The following is a 13293-nucleotide window of genomic DNA, read 5'->3' on the forward strand; positions in this document are numbered from 1 at the left end:
GTTTCTACAATATATATATATATATTACTGTCTAGACTCTCTATAAATCTTTAAATGCTTCATGGAAAAAGACACGATGAGGGTTGGCATTACCAATTTCGGTTATCTTGTCAAATTCCTCCTTGGTCAATTCAAAATCAAACACGTCTAATGACTCTTTGATTCTGCTTTCTTTGGCCGATGTGGTAATTGGTAAAATACCTCTTTGTAAAGTGTATCTCAATAATAATTGGCCAGGGGTCTTGTTATACTTTTTCACCAATTCCTCCAAGTAATCAGTCAATGGGTTGGCATCGAGTCTTGATGCTGGGGTCAATGGGGAAAATGCTTCCACCAAAATACCATTCTCTTGCGAGTACTTGGTGATGTTCTTCGATTGATCCTGCAAAAATGGATGACTTTCAATTTGATTGACCACTGGGTAATATTCCGGTTCAGAGACCTTTTTCAATGCCTCCAAGTGTTTAATAGCAAAATTTGAAACCCCAATTTCTCTTATTTTCCCTTGCTTTTTGGCTTCAATCAAAATTTTCCATGTATCAATTAAAGAATATCCATGAGTGTTTTCTTCAGTGAAAAAAGGTTGATGAATTAAGTATAAATCAATATAATCGGTTCCTAATTGTTTCAATGCCTTGTCAATTGATTCTTGTGGACTGGCACTACTTGCTTTGATATCGCCCCATCCTGGGTTGTATTTGGTGGTGATCCAAAGTTGTTCTCTTGGAATACCCGATTTTTTAATTGCCTCCCCAACTTCTGCTTGAGTATTGTAAACTTCAGCAGTATCAATGTGTCTGTACCCCAATTTTATGGCTAGCAAAATTTGATCAACCAATTCTTGATTGATTTCGTCCAATTTTGAATCTTTTTTCCATTTGGTACCAGTACCAGTTCCAATTGAAAGCTCGTCACCAGCTTTTGTCTTGAATGTTCTGCTTAATTTGACAGGGTGGGTATGTGAAGTCATACTTTATAGATCGGCAAATTACCAAATATTATTTTTAGAGTAATTGTGTTATAACAAAGAAAGATAAAACTGAAATAATGAAATTCCGATCCAAGGCAGTATTTATAGCATTTATATGTGGTGACGCGGAAATATGATCCACATTAATTTTAGTGTTACAATGAAGCCACATAATTGATGATGACTAATCATAAACTCAAAATTGTAAATCCAAACACTCACAAATATTACCTTAAACCTACTCTAGAGCTTTGATCAATACTTTTTCGAGACAAAGATAACTCCGCATCTGCAAATTATGACAAAAATCCTTGATCCTTGAAAGTACTTTATTAAAGAAGGTCCTGCTACACCATACAATAGCTATTCTCCAATAGACCCTACTGCGACTCAAAGTCATCCGTTGCGAACAACACTGTCACCTCTCTAATCATATTTCACGTTATCATGCACATTGTTTATTGGTGCTATCAATACAGTATGTCTTTTTTGGATATTACGGCACGACTTTAACGGCTCCGATAGTGATGATATCATTAGTCGTGTGTGCTGATCATATAGCTGGCTCAATTGAGCAAATAAATTGCCGAATTCCGACATGGTTAGACTCGGCACGACAATGTCTTTTCTGTTTTTTTTTTTTTTCTTATCAATATATAACCCCGACATAATTCTTAACTATTGCTGTTTGCGCTAAACTTCGCCCTCAATAACCTTTTAACTCTTCCCTATCTTTCCATTCTGATTAACCCACAAGAAAAACCAACCAAAAGTGTAACTAAAAAAAATAAAATTCCCACCCACTTTCTTTCTTTCTTTCTTTCTTTTCTCTTCAATTAGCTTCAGAGACAATTAAAAACATCATGAAGTTATCAAAATCTACTTTAATTGCCACTTTGGCATTGACTGCTACTTCCACCAATGCTTTGGTTGTTCAAAACCCTTTTAACAACATTCAACAAGCATTGAAATTGGACTTATCTTATGATAAATTAACATCGAAATTGACTGATGCTTTTGAACAAGGTAAAGCCAATATTATTAGCACCATTGCCAAAGTTATGAATGAACCATTGGATGGGTTAACCCCGGAAATTAAAAGCATTTGGCTGGAAATGTTGATGAAATTCCCTAATTCCGTCACCGAGTTAAATTTCAAAGCACCACCAAAGAAGGGCAAAATTACTACTCAACAATTTGATTTCCATGTTACTGATGCCCTGGTTCCAAACCACAAATTAAGAATTAAATCAACACCAAAGGATTTAGGTATTGACACTGTTAAACAGTATTCGGGTTATTTGGATGTTGTTGATGAAGATAAACACTTTTTTTACTATTTCTTTGAGAGTAGAAATGACCCAAAGAATGACCCAGTTATTTTGTGGTTGAATGGTGGTCCAGGTTGCTCTTCATTGACTGGCTTGTTTTTTGAATTGGGTCCAAGTTCAATTGATAAGAATTTGAAACCGGTGTATAATCCTCATTCATGGAACGCCAATGCCTCGGTTATCTTCTTGGATCAACCAATCAATGTTGGTTATTCATATTCCTCTCAATCTGTTTCTAACACCATTGCTGCTGGTAAGGATGTGTATGCCTTCTTACAATTATTCTTCAAGAACTTCCCAGAATATGCCAGTTTGGATTTCCATATTGCTGGTGAATCTTATGCTGGACATTATATACCAGCATTTGCCAGTGAAATTTTAACTCACCCAGAACGTAACTTCAACTTGACTTCAGTTTTGATTGGTAACGGATTAACTGATCCATTGGTCCAATACGAATATTATGAGCCAATGGCATGTGGGGAAGGTGGCGAACCAAGTGTTTTGGAACCAGAAGAATGTGACGGTATGCTTAATCTGTTACCAAGGTGTCTTTCTTTGATTGAATCTTGTTATGAAAGTGGCTCAGTTTGGTCATGTGTCCCAGCCACCATCTACTGTAACAATGGTCAAATGGGACCATACCAAAGAACCGGTAGAAACGTTTATGACATTAGAACCATGTGTGAAGGTTCCAGTTTGTGCTACAGCCAATTGGAATACATTGATCAATATTTGAATTTACCTGAAGTGAAAAAGGCATTAGGTGCTGAAGTTGATGAATACCAATCATGTAACTTTGATATCAACAGAAACTTTATGTTTGCTGGTGATTGGATGAAACCTTACCAAAAGAACGTTATTGATTTGTTAGAAAAGGAATTGCCAGTTTTGATTTATGCCGGTGACAAGGATTTCATTTGTAATTGGTTGGGTAATCAAGCTTGGACTAACAGATTGGAATGGAGTGGATCTAATGGATTCAGTAAGGCTCCTGTCAAGACTTGGAAAGTGGGTAAGAATGCTGCTGGTGAAGTTAAAAACTACAAACACTTTACATTTTTGAGAGTGTTTGGTGGTGGCCATATGGTTCCTTATGACCAACCTGAAAACGCTTTAGATATGGTCAATAGATGGATTAGTGGTGATTACAAATTTTAAATCATCCTAGATATATAATTTTTTCTGTGTTTATTTTATGATATTTAGAAACACAACAACAACAAAAAAAAATAAAACGATTAACTGATTGATATACGATTTGAGAAATGTATTACATGTAGAAATTAAACCAAGCTTATGGTTCAGCCTTGACTCATCTGTTACAAATACTATGTCATAATAAACAAAAACATTAAAACTATATGAATATATCCAAAAACAAACAAACAAATACTAAGTACCACACATAGAATTTTACAAAATTCAGACACCCATTCTGTTAATAATATATTGTTGGACCAGTATCCCAACACTCAAATCCAAACCATTATTGATCCAGGTTTTCACCCATTCTTTAGGATCAATAGATTCATCCAATGCCAATTTCTCTCCTTGGATCCATTTCCACCACTGTAATGGTAATGATTGGCTCTTGTTAGTGATAGTAATACCATTAGTAATGTCTTTCAAAGTTACTTCAAAATAGACAAGTTTGCTCTCTTCATCTTGTTTAGTATTACAAGTAATAACAATATTTGATTGTTCTTGGTGGTGCTCAACTTGATCCTCTTGATTCTTTTTGATTTGCTCTTCTTGACCTTGATTGAATTCATTTAGTCTAACATGGATTCTACCTTCTACTTGATTAACAACTTTTAAGAAATTATCCAAAACCAAGTTATTCACGTTAATTGTATCATAATTAATTTCATTGATAATAGATACATTCAAAATCTCATCGGCTTCTTCAATTAATCCTTGTTTCAATGTATTGGAGACATTCTGAAACAAATTATTCAACTGACCTGTGATTTGGTCGGTATCTAAGTTTCTGGCTCGAGTATTTAACTGGTTAGTTGCATCATTGGCTAATTGATAGGTTTGTTCTGATAATTTTTCAGCATTATCAGTGATTTTCCCCCAAAGTGAATTGACTTTATTAGAGCCTTCCAGATTCCACCAACTTGTAATTGAGGAAATTGGATTAGGTATGTCTTGAGTTTCACTTTCTTCCTCGGCTTTTTCTTGGGGCTGTTGTGGATCAATATCTTCATTGGTAGTATCTGACTTATCCGTAGTAGTTCCAGTAGTTGGTTCATCATCGGCATCACTACCAGTTGGTTTACTTGCTGTCTTAGGTGCCAATTTGGATGGTTTTTTGGTTTTTTTGGTCCTTTCGTGTTGTTCCAATTCATCCAAAAAATCTAATAAATCCTCCTTATTCTCCGTCGAATCCTTGCCTACTCCTCCTGGATTTGAACTTAAAGCTTTCGATGGTTTCGGAGTACCTGGTTTGGAATCAGGTAATGAATTGATAAAATCTAATACATCATCATTGTTATCTTTCGTGGGTTTTGTCATGATTGCGTTTATTGGTAATAGTAATCTTTTGTGTTGATTGGTTTTAATGTGGTTCTTGATTTTTTTTTCCCTTGTTTGTAGGCTTGATTTTTGCGGGTTTTTTGGGAATCCTCTAGTGTGTTGTTCTTCTACTAACTTACTACCGTAAAAACCAATCACAAACCATACTTTTACTAATCAAAGTGGATTAACAATATGCATGGAAGTTTGTGGAAAGCTCGTCAAAAAGAATGACTGAATATGTTGTCAACAAACTATCAAAGATATCCCTCTGATAAAGTCACGTGATGTCCACACCATTTTACATAAGCCTTGCATTTAACTAGATTTTATGGAGATTATTACCTCAATCTACTACTCTATCACAATATATCCATGTATTACTACAACCGAGTATGGCTTCATGTTAGATATTTGGTTCTACTCTTCTTGCGTTTTAATTGAATAGCTACTTATCAATACTTGCATAATAACAACTGGTTGGGATGGTAGTACGATTGATTTGACTGGTAAATTTGTAATAGACGTAGTCACTTATATAGTTTCACATCAAACCTCTAAACATAGGTCTGCAAAAAAAGTAGACTGATAATTTGCACTAAAGCGGAATTTAAGAGAAAAAAAAAAAAAAACATCACCAAAAAAAAATCGATTGGTATATTTTCAAATCCCATTTTGTTATTTCCACACGTCATTTATACGACAACTAATATACCCTATTATTAAACACAGGTGACAGGTACACATTTAAACATGCATCCACAGTTAGATAAAAATAGATTCAACACTTGTGATAAATTAATGGATGCCTTGGAAGAATGCCATCGACAAGAATTTCTTAAACAATGTTTAGGAATGTGTAATTTTGAAAAAGAACAGTTGATTCAATGTTTACATTATCAAAGAGTTGAAGATTCTAAATTGAGAATATTAGAAACTAGAGAAAAGAGGAAAAACTGGGAGTTGAAGAAGAAACAAGCCGAAGAGGAAGCATATGGTAAGAATGGATACTTGAAAAAAGTATTGGAAATGGAAGCTGCCTCGAAGAAATAAGTTGAAACATATCAGCTTGATGTTTATTAGATATTATGATTTTGCTTTGCTTTGTTTTATTGGAGATTAATGTTTTAGCATGAGAAATGTTTTAAGCTTTACCACTAAACCAGTATCGGAAACACTTGTATATAGATGAATATAATGATAACACGTTACCGATCGATGCATTTAATATACGAATCAATGTCTCCACGGTATTACAAACTACTTTCTAATACGATAACTCAGATGAATCGATCCGTGTATTACGGTTTACACATATAAATCAATCTTGTCTAGTCTTTAACACCCTTTTAATCACTTTATCTTTAGTCACTATGTATACAACAGCACCCCATCCACTCAAGGCATCTCTATCAACAGCATTCAACAAGGCTTGACTAATAGTTTCAAACAAATCTTCTGGTTCCAAGTTTGGTTCATATAAACTTTCACACATCCCATATAATTGATCACTAGCAGTACCACTAACAATAAAATCATGACTAAAATCAATACATCCAATAGAATCAAATCCACAAATAAATGGTTTATTATCTTTACTGCTTAATCCAGCAACAATGGGACTAACAAACCAAGGTCCAAATCTTCTTTCATATAATGATGAACTAACCAAATTTGCTAATGTTGATGGTTCAATATTACGTTCTTCTCGTAATTTATATAAATTGGTTTTAAATCTAAATAATTCTTTTAAAGTAATAACATCAGTGGCTAATCCAGTTAATCCCAAAAAAGTTTTATCACCAACACTGAAAATTTTTTCGAAATTATTACTCACACCAAGTGATTGTTGTCCTAATCTCAAATCACTGGCTATAGCTATACAGTCTTTACCAATCATGGCTACTGCTGCACCACCGTTAATTGAAAATGGATCCGACATGATGTGTTGGTTTCTTGAAATTATTTATAGTCTATGGAGTTATTCTATTTCAATTGAGTCACTGAATTGAATTATTTCTAGTGAGTGAAATATAAGTATATGTCAATTGTTGATGGCAAAACAAGTTAACTCTTACGCTGGAGGATTTTTTTTTTTTTTTTTCTTCCCTCTTTTCGCTTTTCTCGCCTTCCAAGATATTTTGCTACTTCTACTTACCAATCCAAATTCCACTTGGTCTGAAAAGTCGTGTGTTTACTATTACTAGTACATATATATTATGAATATTATTATTACATATACAATGAAGATACTTGTACAAAATCTCTATTTATCAATTCAATACATTTTTCAAATTTATCAACCAATTCTTGATTACCAATGATTTTTGATGCATCTACCAATTGTTTAATCAATTCGATTTCTCTTCTTAATGCACGAATTATACTACCTTCATAAATATCAGTCATCTTACAAATTGAACTGAATGAGGCACCATTAGACCAAACAAATACAACTTCAACTAAGGCAAGATTGAATTGTTCAATATAATCTTTTTCGACAATTTCCAATCCACTTTGTTTTGAAATTTTAGCAATCTTATTGGCGGTTTCATGAATTACTTTGGCTGGTTCAGCAAGTTCTGGTTTTAATTTAGGTAATTCTTTAGCTCTTTCTTGGAAAATAAATGCTGATAATAATCCACAAATCTGTTGTGGGGTTAGCTCATTGAAAAACCCAGAGAATAACAATTCCGTGATCATTAATTCATCACCAGTAGATAATTCAGCAGCTACTCTACCTTTCAATTCAACAACTTCCTCTGAACCTGTAAATTCCAATTTCTTCAAAACTCGTTTCATATTCGCCAATTGGTCTAATTGAATAATCGATTTAGCTTGGAATATCTGATCCTCCAATTTTTTAATTTGTTTGTTTAAATCAACTTTGGCAGTGTATTTGGCATATAGGTCATCCAATCTGGCACTGTTGTTCAATGGATTAGAAACTATTTTCGAATCTAAAATATCAATTTTTTGAAGAAGCTTTTTGAAATCATCATCAGTAATTTTCATACTTTGCACTGGATCAATTAATGGGATTCCATCAGGTAATCTTTTTGGCAAATCTTTTAAAGTTTTAACCAATGTTCTCTTGGCAGTCGAACTTTTATAATCATCAGGAACTCTTAATCTCACAGTACTAATCTTTTCAATTGAGCTTAATGTGATAGATATAAATTCTGCTCTAGTTTGTTCTCCTGCTTTAGCTGGTCTAATACCTTCTGGTAACAAAGGATTAAACTTCTTAATTAAATTAACTGGTGAATCAATAAACATGGTTGTTACAAATACTTCAACAACGTATGCTTCATGTGGAGTAAATTCCTCTTGGTGTCTACGGTTTCTTTTGGTAAAAGTTGTAACCATACCCCATCCATAATCATGATCACCAATCTTAACTTTGATAACTCTACCGTCTTGTAAAAATGCTAAAATATTACCTGGGTGAGTAATGACTTTCCTCACATCTTCATTATATTTCAACAATTGTTGTTTCAAATCATAATAATCCTTTATAATTGGTTCATCTTCAATAGTGATATCAGCAAATTCTTGTTTACATTGAGCTAATTTCCCTTCTAATACAGGAACACTCGATGCCTTTTGGAATTGGAAAAATGAATTCTCCAACATGAATTCGGGTGAAATACCTTCTACTCTCATTAAATTAAGAATCATATTGTATCCTAAATGGAATGCAGAATCTAATCTATCAGCTTGACCCTTTACCATACCTTTAGCTACTTGTGGTTCCATTTTCTCATCAATCATCATTATAACAATACCACGGTCATCTAATCCACGTCTACCGGCACGTCCAGACATTTGGATATATTCACCACCGGAAACCCATCTGAATCCAACCCCATCCCATTTACGTACTGATGTGAAAACAACTGTTTTAGCCGGCATATTTAATCCAATGGAGAAAGTTTCAGTGGCAAATAACACTTTTAAAAATCCTTCTTGGAATAAAATCTCAATAATTTCTTTCAAAATTGGTAATAACCCAGAATGATGGATACCAATTCCTCTTTTCAATAAAGGTAAAATGTTTTTAATTTGAGGTAATTCACGATCCGCTTCGGGTAGTAATTCAATGGCATTATAAAAGATTTGGGTTAATGAATTACGTTCTTCATCAGTATTGAAATCTAATTTTGACATTTTTAAAGCTAAGGATTCACAATCACGTTTAGAAAATGAAAATACAATGACTGGATTATACTTTTTCATATAAATCATTTTCACAATTTTATAAATATCACCTTTACCATCGTGATTACGACCTTTATTGGTTTTACCCTTTTTATTACCTCTACCACTATCATTAGCAGCAGGATCGTCACCACTATTGTCACTAATAGTTGCCATTGCCTTTTGGAAATTTTCTTCTCTAAAAGTTCCTTTTTCATCAACAACTAAATGGATACCATCGCCACCAGCAGGGAACAAATAATGTTGTAAAGGAGTTGGTCTAAAATCAGTATAAACAACATGACATGGTTGATTATGGATTTTCACAATCCATTCAGCAAATTCCATAGCATTGGGGATAGTAGCTGATAAAAACACATAATGAACCTTATCAGGTAACAAAATAATAGTTTCTTCCCAAACAACCCCACGAGATTTATCTCTCATATAATGGACTTCATCAAACACTACCCAAGCGACTTCACGCATCACTTCGGACCCTCTGTAAAGCATACTTCTTAAAATCTCTGTTGTCATGACTAAACACCCAGCATCAGGATTGATGGTGACATCACCAGTCATTAACCCAACATCCCCAAAAATTGCTTGTAACTCACGGAATTTTTGATTTGATAAAGCTTTAATGGGTGAAGTATAAATGACTCTTTGTTTATCTCTTAAAGATTGGGCAATGGCATATTCTGCCACCACGGTTTTACCAGCAGAAGTATGGGCTGAGACTAAAACACTTTCGTTTCTATCTATACATGAAATGGCAGTATCTTGGAACGGATCTAATGTGAATGGATAAGTTCTAGCTTCATGTTTACGTTTATGTTCACCAATAGGTACATAAGGATATGAGGGCGGGATAGCCACTTGATGTCTAATTTGATGTTTTAATTTTAATTTGTTATCTGGGTCCGTAGTGGCAGAATTACTCAATCCTTCACTTGGTTTGACTTCTCTTGAGGTTTCAATTTCAACTGAGTCAAAAACAACGGGTTTAATATCTTCAGCTTGTTTCTGTTTTTTCTTGTTACTACTGTTGCTGTTAGTTTTATTGTTTGAAGATTGAGCTGTGTTTTTGTTGTTGTTGTTGTTGTTCTCTAATTGACGTTTTTTCGTAGTACGAGTGTTATTATCTTTGGTATCTGATTTCACCTCATCCTTGATTTCTTCTATTTTAGGTGGAGCTGCTTGAGGAGCTTCATCAAAGACATCAAACAAATCATCCATCGTATATATATGGTGGGTTATAAACTTTAATGATTATAGACTGGAATTTTGCTGTGAATTTTTTTTTTTTCTCTAGTAGTGGCAGTAGTGTTTCATATACAGACCATCTCATCACTGAAGCTTCATGTATGTATAGGTTTTTCCAATATATATGTTCAGAAAAAAAAAAAGAGAAAAAAAATCACACACTAAAGAAAAAGTGACACAAAATCCAATGATACTATTTACAAGTGAATACAAGAATGTTTTATTTGGTATCAATTTATTATGACATCTAATATATGTAGTCTATTAACTAGAATGAATATCTATACAACTACTGTATGGGAATTTTCATTTCCCAATGTTTTCAATGTATCCCATTTTTCTTTATCATATTCACCAAATACTTGACTAGGTAAGCTACTTATTCTGGACTCTTGATTTGTCTTATGATGATCATCTTCGTCTTCATCTTCATCTTCATCTTCGTTGTTTATTTCTTTTGTTTTACCACCTTTTACTTTTGGTTGCGATGATGATGATGATACAATTGCTGGTGGCTGTGCTAGTGATACTGGTTGTATTTCATATACATCATTAATATCAAAATTTGTTGTTTGAATATCCCATAGATCAATAGGTTCAGTAATCACTTTCAGAGGATGACTTGAATGGAAACTATATTTATCAAAATACCATGAATGTTGTGGCTGATGTGGGTGTGAATGACTCCAAGAATGGTCATGGAATTGGAAATTAGGCACACTGGTGCTATGTTTATGTAATTTGAGTATTGATTTCAATTTTTTCGGTGACGTTGACCTAGAAGATGAAAATGAAGATTTTAAAGACATTGTGTTGGAAATCGTTGAGTTTGAATGTTTATGGAAACTTGGAACAACTACTGATCTAGATTTGAAAACTCGTTTAGGACTACTGTCGTGTAGGAATTTCCTTATAGGTGATGTTCTTGTTGATTGCTGTCTAGATCTAGATTGTTGTTGTTGTTGTTGTTGAGGTGGTGGTGTCTTTGGTTCAGGTGCAAGTTTGGTTTGAAGTTCCTCTTCAAGGTTTGTAGATACTGGAGTAATGTTAGCTTTAGGACTACTTAATTTCCTGAAAGTGTATAGTGAGGGTGCCCCATTTTCATATAGTGAAGGTTCACTGAAACTCCGATTCAGAATTGAAGGTCTCTTAGAAGTAATATCACTTAATTGGTCAATATTTTCAACAACTTCTTTTGGAGGCAACAAATATTCTGCTTGATAAACTTCATTGTTGCTGACGGTCTTCTTATCAAATAATCGTGATCCATCAACTAAATTGGAACTCCCATCAACAATATTGTAACCTGATATTTGTTGCAAATTGTTGAGTTCTTCCATATTGATTTCGGGTATATTTGTTGGTGTGCCGTCATTTTTTACTAGTGCGTTAGTTATATTCGTGCTAGAAGGTATATTTTCTAACCCAGTTAAAGTGTTGTTGTAATCATCAGGAATATTTTGTTTAAGAACACCAGGCAATAAATTTTGATTTAAATTGGCAATCATAATCTTCTCATCATGGATAGATTTCCATCGTTGTCGTCTCAAATGTTGATTGGCCTTGGTATCTTGATCCTCTAAATTGACCATAAGTATACTTCTTTCATTATCTAATTCTCCCTGTATTGAATTGGCATTACTTCCCAAATAATAACTGAAATCACAATTTATTGGTGTTGCATTTGGAGGTAAAGCAAGGGTTATTTTATCTTTGGAATTGATCCAATCATTTTCCATAGAATATTCTGAAGATGGTTTGATATTGTTGATAGCAGCAGGGTTAGTATTGTATAAAGTTGCTTCAGAAGTCTTTTTGGAAATCAAATCATTCAGATAAATTTCTGATTCTTCGAGTGAATTAGTTAACCCTGTTTTCAGTATTATCACCCACAGTAGTAACATTATAAATGAGGCTATAAGAAACACCAAATTGACAATAAATATAATTGTGATTGGAATATAATAAAGTTGCTTATGAGGAACATTGATTATGAATAATATACCAGATATTATATTGAAAATCGAAAATATTAGTTGTATGGATATAGTTATAACATTAGAATAAATGATGGGAATAATTGAATATAATGGAATAATGAATGAACTGATTGTTAATATTAAATGATAAACATTGCTTTGGTTAGATATTATCGTTAGTGTTCCAAGTGCAATGCTTAATGATATGGTCGCTACAGTAGTTCCCAATTGTAAATATTCAATCATGATGTATCAATGCAAGTAATAAATAAATGCTGGAATTAAAGTGAGATAAAAAAATTTCCAGGATATTTGGCTTTCCAATGTGTTTTTATATGAGAATAACCTATCAAAGTGTGCTTCTGGCTATGTTGTTGTTGTTGTTGTTGTTATTTGTTACAGAAACAATGATTGGATAGCTTTACTATAGGAAAACGTTAATGAATTTATGCCTTGTTTTGAAAAATATGCAAATTGTGAAAATTGAATCCACACAACCCTAACCAATAACAAAAGCTTAAATAAATCAGTAAATTGAAACAAAAAATAAAACTTGAAACTGAAAGCAAAGAAAATGGACGATAATTTAAATGCCAAATTTCTGGGGAAAGGTGTGTAAGTTAAAATTGTTAATTGTTGACAATTAATGGAAATATTGGGAAAACAATAATGATTTGAAATGAATCGTTAATAATAGAAGGGGAAAAAAAAAAAGGGAGAAGTGGAAAGTTTGAAAATTTTGCTTGTTGATAGTTGTTGTAGATGTGACTTTTCTATAAAATGGAATTAACTCTAAAGTTATATGACAATAAATATAATGAATAATAACAATGTTGGTAACTAATGAAAAGTGGAATGAAATTCTTTATGAAAAAAAGTATGAAATGAAATTAGGATTAACTCGTCGTTTCTCTATTGTGATTCTTCAAATGATGCGCTTCTTTCTTCTATTGCTGTTAAATTAATTAATTGACCGTGGTAGATATATATATATATATGTGAATGATGTTGTGGTTTGTCAATG

At 33.2% G+C, this 13293-nt stretch overlaps 7 protein-coding genes across 7 annotated transcripts; 2 read left to right on the forward strand and 5 right to left on the reverse strand. All coding sequences in view use genetic code 12, as the record gives it.

Annotated features, from left to right (window-relative positions):
• Nucleotides 1-40: 40 nt before the first annotated feature.
• Nucleotides 41-970, reverse strand: CPR-C2 (NADPH-dependent alpha-keto amide reductase, putative; the record flags this gene model as incomplete). The annotated part of the gene is made up of 1 exon (XM_002421466.1): nucleotides 41-970. The coding sequence occupies one exon, from the start codon at nucleotides 968-970 to the stop codon at nucleotides 41-43; it is 930 nt and encodes a 309-aa protein (XP_002421511.1).
• An 863-nt stretch (nucleotides 971-1833) lies between these two features.
• On the forward strand, nucleotides 1834-3462 carry CD36_73010 (carboxypeptidase yscY, putative; the record flags this gene model as incomplete). Its single annotated transcript, XM_002421467.1, has 1 exon — nucleotides 1834-3462. The coding sequence occupies one exon, from the start codon at nucleotides 1834-1836 to the stop codon at nucleotides 3460-3462; it is 1629 nt and encodes a 542-aa protein (XP_002421512.1).
• A 264-nt stretch (nucleotides 3463-3726) lies between these two features.
• CD36_73020 (conserved hypothetical protein) lies at nucleotides 3727-4824 on the reverse strand (the record flags this gene model as incomplete). The annotated part of the gene is made up of 1 exon (XM_002421468.1): nucleotides 3727-4824. One exon carries the CDS (start codon nucleotides 4822-4824, stop codon nucleotides 3727-3729), a length of 1098 nt encoding a protein of 365 aa, XP_002421513.1.
• Nucleotides 4825-5577: 753 nt separating this feature from the next.
• Nucleotides 5578-5877, forward strand: CD36_73030 (conserved hypothetical protein; the record flags this gene model as incomplete). Its single annotated transcript, XM_002421469.1, has 1 exon — nucleotides 5578-5877. One exon carries the CDS (start codon nucleotides 5578-5580, stop codon nucleotides 5875-5877), a length of 300 nt encoding a protein of 99 aa, XP_002421514.1.
• A 268-nt stretch (nucleotides 5878-6145) lies between these two features.
• Nucleotides 6146-6766, reverse strand: CD36_73040 (macropain subunit, putative; the record flags this gene model as incomplete). Its single annotated transcript, XM_002421470.1, has 1 exon — nucleotides 6146-6766. The coding sequence occupies one exon, from the start codon at nucleotides 6764-6766 to the stop codon at nucleotides 6146-6148; it is 621 nt and encodes a 206-aa protein (XP_002421515.1).
• A 290-nt stretch (nucleotides 6767-7056) lies between these two features.
• Nucleotides 7057-10263, reverse strand: CD36_73050 (DEAD-box ATP-dependent RNA helicase, putative; the record flags this gene model as incomplete). Its single annotated transcript, XM_002421471.1, has 1 exon — nucleotides 7057-10263. The coding sequence occupies one exon, from the start codon at nucleotides 10261-10263 to the stop codon at nucleotides 7057-7059; it is 3207 nt and encodes a 1068-aa protein (XP_002421516.1).
• A 308-nt stretch (nucleotides 10264-10571) lies between these two features.
• Nucleotides 10572-12515, reverse strand: CD36_73060 (conserved hypothetical protein; the record flags this gene model as incomplete). The annotated part of the gene is made up of 1 exon (XM_002421472.1): nucleotides 10572-12515. One exon carries the CDS (start codon nucleotides 12513-12515, stop codon nucleotides 10572-10574), a length of 1944 nt encoding a protein of 647 aa, XP_002421517.1.
• Between the last annotated feature and the right edge of the window lie 778 nt (nucleotides 12516-13293).

The sequence above is a fragment of the Candida dubliniensis genome, chromosome 7 (assembly GCF_000026945.1).
Source record: "Candida dubliniensis CD36 chromosome 7, complete sequence".
Classification (NCBI taxonomy): domain Eukaryota; kingdom Fungi; phylum Ascomycota; class Pichiomycetes; order Serinales; family Debaryomycetaceae; genus Candida; species Candida dubliniensis.